This window comes from Papio anubis, chromosome 9, assembly GCF_008728515.1.
Source record: "Papio anubis isolate 15944 chromosome 9, Panubis1.0, whole genome shotgun sequence".
Lineage (NCBI taxonomy): Eukaryota > Metazoa > Chordata > Mammalia > Primates > Cercopithecidae > Papio > Papio anubis.
Genome location: NC_044984.1, coordinates 14,722,768 through 14,737,564, shown reverse-complemented (window position 1 = coordinate 14,737,564; position 14,797 = coordinate 14,722,768). Strand labels below are relative to the sequence as shown.

Genomic DNA, 14,797 nt, shown 5'->3' with positions numbered 1-14,797 from the left:
TACCAGCTGACTTTGTCAAATGTAAATTTTTTGTGTGTGTTACTTTCACTCTGGTTGTTATGGTACCTTTATTTTTAGTGTAAACTTGTACTCATATTTCATAGTCCACCTGAACCTCTCAAGTTCATATTAGAGGTGACTTGAATTTTTCATTTGGGTTTTTCATTGACAAATATTTCTTAATGTTTAGACAATGAAAATATGCTACAGAAAAATGGCAGACTAACCATATACATTTGTTTCATTTTTTGAAAAAATTTACTTTAAGTTCTGGGATACATGTGCTCAACATGCAGGTTTGTTACATAGGTATACATGTGCCATTGTGGTTTGCTGCCCCTATCAACACGTCACTTAGGTATCAAGCCCGGCATGCATTAGCTATTTGTCCTGATGCTCTCCCTCCTCTTGCCCCATCTCTATCTGATAGGCCTTGGTATTTTTTGCCTCCCTGTGTCCATGTGTTCTCATTGTTCAGTTCTCACTTATGAGTGAGAATATGCAGTGTTTGGTTTTCTGTTACTGTGTTAGTTTGCTGAGGATAATGGCTTCCAGATTCATCCATGTCTCTGCAAAGGATATGATATCATTTGTTTTTATGGCTGCATAGTATTCCATGATAGTATATGCATTTATTTCACTTCCTCCAAATAAAATAACAGCAAAGGGATTTTTAAAATGCAGAAAGCCAGTGAGACAAAGGGACTCTGTAAAGCCTGTGGATAATTGTGATTAACCTAGAAGTCCTCAGATGCTGAAACCTAAGCTACTATTGCGAGACATTGAGAAACAACCTTATTTTCACTTCAGAACCTCCAACTGCCTCGACAGCGAGTGTGAGGCTGAGAATAGTAGGACGTATTAGTCATGTGTTTAAAGTGAACTTGGATCCCAGCTGCCTCCTCACACTCCAGTAAAACCAGTAGTTTATTCTGTGGAGAATGTGAACTAGAGGACTCGGTTGGGGATACCAAGGCACAGAGAGAGGGTGAAAGATGAAATGAAATGCTTACTAAACAGCAAGACACCCTGACTGACTTCTTCCACTTACTGCCGAAGTTTTGGCAGTCAGCTTTACATTCTCTAAATGTGGAACTGGAAGATACTTCCCTGGAGAACCTGACTGATCGATGCAAAAGACCTGTAGACACTGATGGTTGGGCTCTACAAACAGGACTGCTGTGCAGGGAAGCCCACTTGTTCACAAGCCCCACCCATATACACTGACTTTCTTGCCAGCTTTTTAGGGCTTCATCTTCAATATGAGTAATAACCAGTAATCACCTGATATTTAAAGCAATTCAGGAGCCAAAACAAACCTAGAGAAAACAAGGAAATTGTCATAAAGAGACAATGAAGGGAGAAGAAAACTTAAAAACATTATCGTGAATGTACTCAGAAAGATCAGAGAATATACTGTAATTAGAAAATAAGTATAGACACTATAAGAAAAGGAAGCTTTCTTTTTCTTATGTACTCCTGGAAAATGGAACTGATAGAAGAAATAAGAAACTCAAAATGTTTTTTGAAGATAAAAAAGAGGAAGCTACCCAGAAGGTAGAAAAACAAAAGAGAAAATACAAAAAGTAGAGACAAAAGTAGAAAAACAAAAGAGAAAATACAAAAGTAGAGACTTAGACCAGGAGGTCCTACTCTGAGCAATTGAATTTTTTAGAAAAAGAGATATATATAGAGTAAGGAAACTATGAAAGAAATAGCAAAAGAAAATTTCCTGGACTTTAGGAAAATGATGTTCAAGTTTGAAAAGGCCTATTGTGTTTCCAATATGCTGAATTTTTCAAAAAACACCCATACCAATGTATAGCACCGTAATATTTCAGAGCATCAGGGGTAAAAATGAAGATCCTAGACTCCAGACAGAAGAAAACAGACAGGCTCTATACAAAAAATCGGGAGTCAGAGTGGCCCCTAACATTCAGCAGGGGCCGTTGAAGACAGAACCACAATGGCTTCAAAATTCTGTGGCAAAACAAAAACAAAAACAAAACAAAAAACCTCTTAAAATCTACAATTTGAAACCAAGACAAACAGTCCATCATGTGTAAAGGTAGAATAAACACATTTTTTGTCATACAAAGTTTGAAAAATGTACTTTTCTAATACTCTTTCTCAGGAAGTTCCCTGAAGTATGTGCCGTACCAAAATATAAAAGAAAAAGCACGGAAAGAGGGAGGTCCAGGATCCAGGAAGCAAGGCTCCAAGACAGGAGGAAGATGAAGGGGATACACAGGGCGGTGCGGAATGTGGATCCCATGATGAAAGCTGTTCGGACCTTAGAGAGTAATCAGTTCGAGTGGAGCAGTCATATATCTGGGAAAGAAGCCTGCAGAAAGACAGAAATGTTAGAGTAATGATAGAATGGATAGTGCTTCAGTGTATTGAAAGGAGGGCTCCACTTCTGGTGGTGTAAAGTAATAAAATTAATGAGGGGGACATAGGAACACTAAGAGTTGGGGGGGCGGAGATAATTATTAACAAATAGAAGACAAATGTAAAAAATGGAAGGGTATTCTTAGTATACTGTGAATAGCATTTACATAGATACAATAAATAAACACTAAACTTTAGTCTCACAAAAATGTGGTGTATCTGTAATTCGTCCTCTGTAATATGATTCTCACTTCATCTCCAACCTCATCCCTCATAACTTCCTACCAAACTGCTGACAGTTTCCTAAGTGTCCAAAGCCATCTCTTCTCTTTTGCCTTCTGGCTTAGCTCCTGCATCACAGCCTGTGAAGGAAGGCAGTTAGGAACTGAATATCTCCCGCCTCCAGCCCTAGGCACAGGCCTTGCATACTGACCTTCTGCCTGCCACACCGTACTATAAATGATCTTTTGGATGTCTCTCTGCCCCATTATACTATACATTTCTAAAAGTCATTATCTTTCTTTCTTTTTTGTTATTTTTTTTTTATTATTGGTAGAACTGGGACCTTACTATGTTGACCAGGCTGGTCTCAAATTCCCGGCCTCAAGCAATACCCCCACCTTGACTTCCCAAAGTGTTGGGATTACAGGCATAGTAAACCACTGTGCCCGGCCTCTCTTGCCTTTTTTGGTCTAGTCATTCTTTGAGGGAGATTTTATCCTCTAGATCCACCCCTAATCTAGTTGCCCTTGAACTTCATACTTTGCTGTCTTCTATTGCCTATAATGTGGTCTTTTCTTAAAGATGCTTTTTTTTCCCCCCCTAAAATTTCTTTATAAGCAGGAAAGCTTCAAGGAAAGTTTGTCCTAGGTTTTCTGTGAGTTGGATGAGGTGCTAGAGATTTGTTTTCTGAGTAGGATTACCTACTGACAATCTGTTTTTTTTTTTTTTTTTAATATTCAGCAAGTATAGACAGTTAGTGGAACTGACTTTTTTGTTTGGTCTTGACTCTTCTTTGTTGCATCACTTTCTAGCAGCCTATTAGGACTGCCTCTATTCTTGAAGATAAATGAAAAATAGTAATTTGAAAAGAGTACATTTTTATCTTTGTGGACAAAATGTTAAGAGGCATAGGATAATAAGAAGAAGGAACAGTTAAGAATTGAGGGTTTTACCTTACCTGCTTAGTCATGAACTTTTCATAGACTTAAAAAGTTATACATGTTGCTCTTGATACAGTCTGATACCTAGAAAAGTAAACAAAGTATTCTGTTAGAAAGCAATTACCTTCCCCCATATAATCATTCTGCTGGCCATTGGATCTGTAAAACCATGTATTGCTAAAATAGAACAGACAAATTGAAACAATGGATAATCCTTGATAAGATATAATACCTCTGTGTTCTCTTATCAAAACAATCAATGTTAGAATATTATGGCAGGCAGGAGGAGAGGAAGTTGAGATAAGAAATAGTGACTGTCAATAAAATATATGAGAAGTACTTTGGGGGTAGTGTAAGTATATGCATTATAATACACTAGAAAGAGTTATTTAACCTTTACAAAAATAGAATTCGTATGCTTTTTAAAAAAGTCCTGTGTGGTTTAACAATTAAGTTTTTACTTGTAGTACTATCCGGGAAATGTATTTATGATCTAGAAAAGTGGGATGAATTTAGTACAGCAGTTGCCTAAAGGTACCATTTTCCACTTTGTAGGTTGTAAGCATTTATAAAGATATATTGTACGTTTTAGAAAAGATTGATCCTCTTAAGGAGCTGTACGGAAATGCAGTGAGTCACCTGCAGTATTTTGTTTGCTGCTTAATGTCCTTTGCTCTAGGTGATGCAGAGGAAGGTAATCATGTGGTGACAGGGTGGTTAAATATTAAAATATTATATCTCATCTGTGGGTTATAGCTCTTCTCGCTGTACCTGTAATGTTTTACGATTTACTATTTTTAGAGGCCATTTAATACGCCAGAATGGAATTTGAATTCAGGCGTTTCAGTCTCATTAAAGATGATATTACCAACGTTTCTCCTCTCCTGGTCCACCTCCTTCCCCCACCCCCAGCCTCTGCTAACTACCATCCTACTTTCTATTTCCGTGAATACAACTTTTTTACATTCTGCGTATAAGTGAAATCTCTGTGCCTGGCTTAATTCACTTAACAACGGGTACACAGTTTCAGTTAGGAGGAATAAGTTCTGGTGACCAATTGCACAGCACAGTGACTGTAGTTAATACTAATGTTTTGTATATTTCAAAATAGCTAACAGAGAGGGTTTAAAATGTTCTTACCACAAAGAAATGATAAATATTTGAGGTGTTGGATATGCTAATTAACCTGATTTAATCATTTCATAGTTATACATGTATCAAAACACCACATTGTACGCTATAAATATATACTATTATTTGTCAATTAAAAACCAAACAAAACTTTTTTAAAAGATGTTTTTAGAGTATGTTTTTCCATCTACCCACCCAGCTGGTTTATATCAGGCCCTGGTAAGTCTTTATCTGTTTGCTTTTGTAAAGTATGTTGAACTGTACTAATTTAGCATGTGGTGCTATTATGGAAAAAGGATATTTAGCATTAAAAATATATTTAATCCTAGTTTTCTCAGTAAATACTCTTCCTTTCCAAAAACTAGCATTTTTAATACCTTATTTTAAGAAATGTTGATTAGAATAAAGAATATAATTGCACATAGAGTGAATAAAACTGAAAACTTTTGGCAGGCACACAATGGTCAAACTATCACACAATGGTGTAACTTATTGAAAAAAAAAAGGAATATAAGTCAGTCAGATCAGAGTTTTAGTTCTGCTTCTAATTTTAGCTTCTTGTGTTACTGAAACAAGAAAAGTTCCTTTGTCCCCCTCGCAGGGCATGCAATGCGAGTGTGGCTTGTTGCTTCAGTGCCTGCTGCTCAGACCTCTAGGGGAGCATGCAGAGGACAGGCTGTGAGGTTCCAACCCCACAGTAGTGTCTCGGGGTGAATGTTTACTGATGAAGCCCCAGTGGGTGTGTGTTACAAGGTGCTCTTTTAGTTTTGCTGTCTATAGACGGCTTGTGTTAACCAGCTCAATTAGACCCTCTACCTTATTGCAAGGACAGGGGGCTTTCTGTATCCTGGGGTTATTGCCTTGGTGTACCAGAAGAATCAATTCACATGTGGGCTTGGAGAATGAGTGCAGGGTTTTATTGAGTGGAGGTAGCTCTCAGCAGATGAGGGAAGCCAGAAGGGAGATGGTTTTCCCCTGGAGTCCGGCTGCTCAGTAGCCTGGGATCTCCTCAGACTGCCCCAGCCAAAATCCAAACTCCGGATCATTCTGCTGGTTAGTGGCCTGCAGCATGCTGGTGCCTGTCGGGGTGTTCCTCTGCCGATGTGTCCCTCTCAATGTCCAGCTGCTTATGTGTCTGCCTGCTAGGTTCTCAGGGTTTTTATAGGCACAGGATGGGGGCATGGCAGGCCAGGGTGGTCTTGGGAAATGCCACATTTGGGCAGGAAAACAAAAATGCCTGTCCTCATCTAGGTCCATGGGGGTGGAGCCCTAACCAGTGACCACGCCTTCCTCTACCCAGCACTTCCCTTCTCCCCTTCTGTATTATTTAAAGGGACCACTCCCTTCCCTTCCGTATCATTACCACTTAGGCGAATGACTTAACCGCCTTGAGGCTGTCATCTCACCCACAAATAGAGCCAATAACTAGCCGATAATGTTTTAAGGATAAAGTGAGGTGATATTTGTAAAATGCCATATGAAGTGGGGGCTCATTAAATGTTTTCCTTCGGTTTCTCCTTTGCGGTCTCTTCTGCCTAGGATTTTACCTTAGATGCAAATAAGACATTATTTTCAGTCATTCATGGCACTATATGATTTTAAGTTTCAAAATGCCACACAGATGGCAATCTCTTTGTTTCAATTTCTTCATCTATAAAATGAGAATGAAGAATAGTACCTCCTCAAAAACTAATGTGAAGGTTAAGTAAGACAATAGAATGCATTTAGCATGATACCCGATGCAGGGTTAAAACTCAATAAATAGAAGTGATTCTTTTAAAAATTAGCATAGTTTCCCAAGTCGGTAAAACATCAACAATATTTTGAACTGAGATATTAGTAATTTCCACGTATAGTATAGCATCCAATAGTACACGTGTGCTGATGATGTCATCATAGCAACTCAGGGAATAGACAAGAATTGGAGGGAAATACAATAGTAGTATTCGGATACGTCTATGGCTCTTTTCTGTGTTAGGCCTTCCTATGAAATCCATCACAGTAGCAAACATAATTAGTGCTAAAGTAGTTCTTTCTAAAGTTGCATATTACATTTTGTTATAAGTAGTTTTCTTCAGCCACTTGTTAAGCAAACAACATTCTGATTTGATCATAGACTTTTCCCAAAATTATGTTCTAATTTATAAACTTAAGAATTTTGTCATAAAGAAAGAGGAACTAAGTTAACTGTTTTAAGTGATTTTATTGTGTTGATTTAAAGGCATAAAACTGCTCCATTTACACTGATACTGGTCTTGAGAAAATACTATTCTTCTATATGGCCTAGAAATTATTGTAATACCTTCACAGGCATTAACCACATTATTGTTACAAGAGCTTAATATCCTTATTAGTTATTTGAGTTTATTCACACATAAAAATTCTTTGTTACTCGATGTTTCAACAAATAGCATAGAAAAATACATGGTGCCATCTTTACCAATGGTACTGGTAAGAGATATTAAAACGTGATTGCTCTAGAAGACACTGCAGGAGACAGAATGTGTGATGATTTAAGAGGTTTAAAGAAGATTTTTTAAAATATGTTTTAAGCAAAATCATTGGTAGACAGTGTCACAAAGTATTGGTAGAAATTAAGTTTCACTGATCTTTTAGTTAAAATCCTGAGTAATGATAGTGCCCCCTCCCACTTGCTTGTAACTTAGACTGGGAGACATCAATTAAATTAAATTGAAACCTAGACATAAATGTTTCAATGTCATATCCAAACACACTTCTGTAGATAAAAAACATCTGTGATATTTTCTGAGAACACAAGTCATTTGAAGGACAGTTAAATATGCAGAGAGTTACTAATTATATGACAGCAAGATGGGGTAGGTAGTTTTAACATTGAGTCATGACTATATACTCATCTGCCAATTTGAAAATTGATACTAGATGCAAGCAAGAGTAAAGAAAAGGAATCTAAAACTTATATTTGAGAATCTTAAAACTTTCTAATACAAATTTAATTTGCTGAGTTAGCCTTAAAGCCTTATTTCTTCTTAAAGTCATTTTTTATACATTCCACTTCTTTTCTTTTTGAAAATTATAGTGTGTTACATTTTTGATGCACTTAACTTAGATCTTAAATGTATCATTTGTATCCTTTTAATTGCCAAAGAATTTTATTTTCTGTAGAAAATAAAGATAAAATCATAGTAACTACGACTTACTAAAAGTGTTTTCATAAGGAAATTGATGCTGTTACTTAAAATCAAATATAGCTGACCCTTGAGCAAACACAGGAATTAGGGGTGCTGACCCCCACTCAGTCGAAAATCTGTGTATAACTTCGACTCCTCTAAAACATATACTAATAGCCTACTGTCTACCTAAGATAATGTAAACAGTGATTAACATATTTTGTATATGTGTTATATATTCTAAAATAAAGTAAGCTGGAGAAAATAAAATCTTAAGGAAGAGAAAATATGTTCACTATTCATGAGCTAGAGTTGGATCATCATGAAGGTCTTCATCCTTGCTGTCTTCATGTTGAGTAGGCTGAGGGAGAGGAAGTGGAGGGGTCGATTTTGCTGTCTCAGGACAGCAGAAGTGGAGGAAAATTTGCTTATAAGTGGACTCTGCAGTCCCACCTTCTGATGTTCAAGAGCCAACTGTAGATGGTAGCTATGATGATGGCGTTAGTGTATACTTTCAGTAGAATTATGTAGTTAGTGTGATTAACTGCATTTGTGAATCTTTGAACTTAAAAGTGATAAAAAAAAAAAAAACCTTTATCTCCTTAGTTTTTAGGTTGCTTTAACAGTGTATAAAAATAGACACTTAATTTTTCAGTTAGAGTTGATCATTATTTTTAATTGTGTATATGGCGTATATGGGTATAAACTGGATATGTCTTAAAAGCCTAATGGAAAAAAAGACAAACATTTGCGATTGTTTCTTTTGCATGGTATACACTGCAATTGCTCACATTGGACATTTGAAAGCCTCCATATTTACCGCATAAGCCACCGTGATAAGTGAACCTGTGATTGCCAAATGACAAAATGTTTCTATATTTAAAATTTAATTTAGCAAATTGACATTTTCTATCCCCTTTTCTAATGTTCTCTTATTCTAACAGATCACTATTTTGAAACAAAACAGAGACCATGCATTTATTTGATTGTCTTGAACAATTAAACATGAAAAGATGAGATGCTGTGGCTATCACTTTTCATTAAAACCAGCTGCTGTGGTTTTAAAATGCAAACCAGATCAAAATCAGCACAAACCCTGGGGGTTTAATTTATATACTGAATGAAGCAGCTTGCTTTGAAAGAACACTTCCTTTTTTTCAGTTTTGGAAGGAACTTGCACATCTGTCTCCTTTCATCTTTACACTAGCACTGTGAGCTGAGAAGACGAAGAATTATCTCTGTTTTACTCACGAGAACATTGAGACAGAGGCTTAATTGACTTTCCTAGCCCAATTAGTGCCAGGAATAGTGTTAAAATTCCAAACTATCTCTAGTTCCATAATGTTATTCCAGGCCTCTGTTCTGGCCCAAATTATAGAACGTAGCAATGATGTGCTGTGGTTGGATCCTTTAGGCTTATGAGAGCCAATTGTGAAGGATTTAGGAATTTCGTAAACTGCTGTTAAACCACTGACTGCTTGAAATTGGCCATGGTGGGAATATTTATACCATGGAAATCAATAAGCACTACAAATCAGGCCCTCTGCCTTGTCCCACCCTGAGAATTGGTTTACCAGCACACCACTGATGGTATCTAAGCATAAACTGAAGAAGGAAAACAACAAAAATGGAGCACAGCAATGTAACATACGTGTAATTTTATAAGTACAGTGCATGTACAGGGCAGAAGCCAATCTTTCTTTGCTTCTTAATTTATAAACTTGCTTTTAAGCAGTGGATAGGGAAGCTTGAATTAAATTCCAGTGTTTTGAGGGCCATTCTTATCGATTTTTAAAGAACTAGGTCAAGTCCCAGTCCTTCCAGAAAGTAAAGACAGTCTTCATGGCCTTTTCCCTCTCCGAACTTCTAACAGATTTAAAATAGAGCTACATACATTGGGACTTAATTCCTTACTATTTGTTTTACGTGAATTAACTTTGTTTCCCTAAGAACACAATAAACTCTTTGAAGAGTGGAACATGAATTTCCTTCTTTCTTTCTTTGAATAAATATTTAATGAACACCTATTCTGTGCCTGGTACCCTTCTTCTTATTTGAAAAGCAGAAGTCATCAAACAAAAATTCATGCCTTTTGGGAGCTAAGAGTTTAGTGAAGAGTCAAGTATTAATTTAAGTAAAGGAAAAGTTATGAATGTGATAAATGCTTTGAAAAATTGTTTATAGTGTGGAGAGTGTCTGATAGTGGGATCTTATCTATTCAGGAAGGTCAGTAAAATCTTCCCCTGAGGACACTGTGATTGAAGTGAGACCTGAAGAATGAGAAAGAATTAACTCAAAGTGACCAGATCTTGCATATTATTTCTTTATGTAGGCTTTCTATGCTCTTCCAATCTGAGTTAAGTTCCCTTATTATATGCATCCATGTTATGATGAATGTTCCCTTTGTAATAATATTAATAAGTACAACTGAAAATTTTATATTTATTCATTATCTGTTTCCCCCCACTAGACTGTAGGCCTATAGTTGGGACCATGTCTGTTTGGTTCACTTTGGTGGTCCTAATATCCATCGCAGGACCTGAAACTTCATAATCAGTATTTCTTCATGCTTTCACCCCCTTGGCCCACAAAGCTGGGTTGTGTCCTGCCTAATTCACAGTTATTGAGAGGACATAGTAATATAATATATTTGAAAAGACAAAAGTCAGAAAAATAAGACAGAATCCAGGATAGCTTAGTGACACAAAACCCGGACAGGACCAAATATCCAGGAGTGAATAGAAATAAATTGGGTACAGCAATGTTGTCGACAAGAAAGAAAAGGCCATTCCATTTGATAATGAGGAAATTTTACTCATTATTTGTCTTGTTTGAAGTAAGTTTGTTCAATCTGTAAAATAGATTTAAAAATGATTTTTGAGGTTAAACATCTGGTATTGATTTTTAAAGTTATTTTCTTGTGAAAAGTAAAAGAAGCGTGTGAATGAAAACTTTCTTGAGAAAAGATATATCCATGTGCATTTGTGCGTTTGACAAAGCACATGTTGTCAAATGTGCTTTGAAGGAAAGAAGAAATAAAAGAAGGAAGGGAGGAAAGAAAACCACTTGTAGGCAAAAAGACTGCAAGGTAACTGTTACCTGGTTGTTAATGATAGGACTCTGGGTGATACTTTTTGCTTTTGTACTTTTCTGTATTTCTCAACTTTTAAAATTAAATGAGTTTCTATTACTTTTATAATGGAACAGTAAACAAAATAACATCTCATAAAAGTGATAGTTGATTATGAGTTTGGGCAGAATGTAGAATTATGTCTGTATGCTTTGAGGACTCAGAACTATATTTTAGATTTTTCTTTTGTTCACCTAAATTGGCTTACAATTTTAACATATTAATTTTAAATGCCAGTCGGATCTTTGTTTAAATGTTCATCTATACCTCTGGGGCCTGAGCTCTTTGAGGGTGGAGATCTTTATCTTTGTATTTCTACTATAATTCCTGCAGCAACACATATTTGTTGAATGAATAAGTTTTGAAACTGAGATGTCTTGACCTTTTTATTGCCTTTAATCTATGTGTATTCCTTTTTTTAGAACACACGAGTGAAAGACACAATGAATGGTCATATTTCTAATCATCCCAGTAGTTTTGGAATGTACCCATCTCAGATGAAGTAAGTTGAAAGGTTTATATTTAATATGTTTTGGGGGGATTTGATTTGGTGATTTTAATTGCTTTATATTTTTAGTGAAAAGATTACTTTTATTTTGTTGTGTAGTTCAGTAGTTCATTCCTTATTAATATGTAATATCTTTGTTACAATACATGTTATCATTGAAAGTTTACTATGTCTGATCAGAATAAGATGGTAAAGCAAATAGCCTCATGATAATGATATTGATCTCACACTTGGAAGATGTTTCATTCTAGTACTTTATGTATTATTGCTTTTCATGGAGGAATATATAATCTATTTCAAAACTTTGAATTTCTGTGGTGCATTCTGTTATTGTTATTTGTAAAATATTGGCATTTGAGAAGGGTTAAATGTCATTTAGTATAAACTAATCAAATTATTTACCATTGCGTAAAACTAGAAAAGATCAGGCAAACTAACAAAATAATTCCAGTGGGTCCAGGTATAACTTGAAATCATAACCCTGACTTAATCTTATATATTACAATTAATGTTACTGTTTGACATCGGCCATTGTGATATATATTTTACTCATCATTTTTTCATAACAAGTAATATTTACTGTTTCGAGAGAATATAATAAAATGTAATTCTGAATCGTGATGCTGAAAGCCCTCAATTTGCCATGGCTTTTGTCTGTTCTGGAAATGTTACATTAACGGCATCTTTCCACAGACACTGTGCTATTTCTTGAGTCAGTTCCACATACCTTTTCCTCACTTGATTCTCTGCCTGTTTATAGAGCTTCTTTCCATTCATTTAGATTCTGCTTGTATCAATACGGTAGTAAAGTTTTCTTAGATATGTTGATAAAGAGTTAGCCCTTCTTTGAATATACATGTCATATCTATTAGTTTTACCCAGGTATCACATTCTATTATAATTATTTTATGTACTTGTTTTATTGACAGCACCCTCTTTCCCCCTCTCATACTCCTCATTCTTCTAGGTTTGCGGTCTTAAAAAAATGTTTACTGAAAAGATGAATAAAATTCAAATAAAGCACTATTTATTTCACATAGCATATTAGTAACAAGAGGTTAGACAGCCCCCTGCATAGCTGGGATTACAGGTGCCTGCCACCATGCCTAGCTAATTTTTTTTTCTTTTTTTGTTTTTGAGACAGTCTTGCTCTTTCGCAGGCTGGAGTGCAGTGGCACCATCTCGGCTCACTGCAACTTCCACCTCCCGGGTTCAAGCGATTCTTCTGCTTCAGCCTCCCAAGTAGCTGGAACTACAGGCATGTGCCACCACTCCCAGCTAATTCTGTATTTACAGTAGAGTCCGGGCTTCCCCATGTTGGTCAGGTTGGTCACGAACTCCTGACCTCGAGTGATCTGCCCGCTTCGGCCTCCCAAAGTGCTGGGATTACAGGCGTGAGCCACCGTACCCAGCCATCAGTATGTTCTTTTAAACACATGGTGATTATAGTGCATTGGAATTTTTGTTTTCTAGTTGAGCTTCTATTACTTATATTGGACTCTAACCCAACACAATGACCTTTTTTTTAAAATTATTACAGTGGCTACGGATCATCACCTACCTTTTCCCAGATGGACAGAGAACATGGTTCAAAAACGAGTGCGAAGGCCCTTTATGGTAGGTTTATTTGATAGGGTATAATTCTGTTTCTAACCACTTTTTACAAATTACATTTTCAAACTCATGGTTTGAACCCACACACTTAATATTGTTTGGAATGAGGTGGTGACAGCTAAATAAGGATTATTTTAAAGAAGAGTTTTTATAAAAACTACCAAAGCTATGAACTCTGCTTTCTGTTATACATTTTAGAACTACAGATGAAATGTATTGCAGTGCTTTCAGAAGTCCTATGCATGGCACCAATGCCCTAGGTGGCTTTTCCCGTTTATTACTTGTAATAATGTTTGTTGATCTTTGTGACTGATCTAGTTGGTGGTGGGCTGACAGGTGACAGAACTTTTTCCTCGTAGCTCTTGAATTTTGGGGGGTATTATTACAGTATGTCTAATAGCTGTTATATAATTTCTTTATGCACTGCAAAATAATTACGCTTTTTCCCTGATCTTACTCTCAGCGCCCTCTCTGGATTGTCTCACATATACATACTATGTTTTTACACTTCAGATATAAAATGGAAGTCATAAGTAACAAAAAGTCGAGGACTCCTGAAATTTACCACATATGTTTAGGATGGCATGTATTTGTATAGGGTCTGGATGGCCACTAACAATAAAGAATGAGAATAATACTCAGGTTAATAGCAAAGACTCTGGAACCAGACTTCCTAGGTTCAAATTCAGTTATTTATTATCTGAATGATCTTGGGCAAATTAATTTACCTGTATGTGCCTAATTTTGCTTATCTGTGTAATGAGGGTATCTCATAGGGTTGAAATGAGCGTTAAATAAGTTAGTACATGCAAAATACTTAGAACTGTTCTTGGCAAGCAGAAAATGCTGTATGTGTTTGCTATTATTATTGTTGATATTATTGTTATTATGTACTATAGGAACCAACAGCATTTTCTAAATTGTGGAATTCTTTTTTACATTATCTAGATCTACAGCTTCTTGGCTGTTGTAAGAATAAACAATTCTAAGGTTTTGTGATTGTTTTTCCACCTATAGTTTTAGTGAATTGGCATTATCACTGAAATCAGACCTTCATAAAATGGATTTAATACCATACATGCCTATACTTTTTATAGCCTTATTAATCTGATTATTGTTGGTTTCAGTTTATTAAGTATTGTGACATTCTTACCGTGGTCTAATAGCTATGAATTGTAGATCTAGAGAATGTATTCAATAAATATTTTGTCATTAATATGTGTACAGAACAGGACCAAAAATATATGACCCCTGACTTTAAGGGACTTATAGTCTGGAGAATAACTTGAAGATAACAGGAAAAATATTTTTTTGATAAGAATAAAATATATTCTTTCAGCCTTTCATTTGAAGACAGATATTTATTAAGTACAGTATTTATTAAGTATGTTATGCCATGATCTTCATAGTCTTTATTTCTGTGTACTTTCATTCATTTCAAAGATGACTAAGAGATGGCTGTTGCCTGTGTGCCATTTTGGTGCAATAGACTAGTAAACACATTGTTATAATAAAGGGCTAAATGTGCTTAGATGGTAGTGTGTATGAGGTGCAATGGTGAGGGTTGGTCTGAAAGGATTTAATGGGGGAATTGAGCCTTGAGCTGAGCTGTGAAAGTTATATTGTGTTCTTCGGCATTTCAGGGGCCAGAGGATGCTACAGACAGTATGAAACCCTTTTAAGCGGGACTGTCAAGGCTGTGAAGGTGGCC

General features: G+C 36.0%; 1 protein-coding gene across 6 annotated transcripts in view; it reads left to right on the top strand.

Annotated features, from left to right (window-relative positions):
- Positions 1-14,797, top strand: part of EPS8 (epidermal growth factor receptor pathway substrate 8) — a 167,416-nt gene that overhangs the window by 91,545 nt on the left and 61,074 nt on the right. For all 6 annotated transcript variants that reach the window (XM_017945692.2, XM_031650312.1, XM_009180290.4 and 3 more), the window contains exons 2-3: positions 11,387-11,466; positions 13,013-13,089. In XM_017945692.2, coding sequence (XP_017801181.1) covers positions 11,408-11,466; positions 13,013-13,089 — 136 coding nt within the window. In that variant the 5' untranslated portion in view covers positions 11,387-11,407. The remainder of the gene's footprint in view (positions 1-11,386; positions 11,467-13,012; positions 13,090-14,797) is intronic.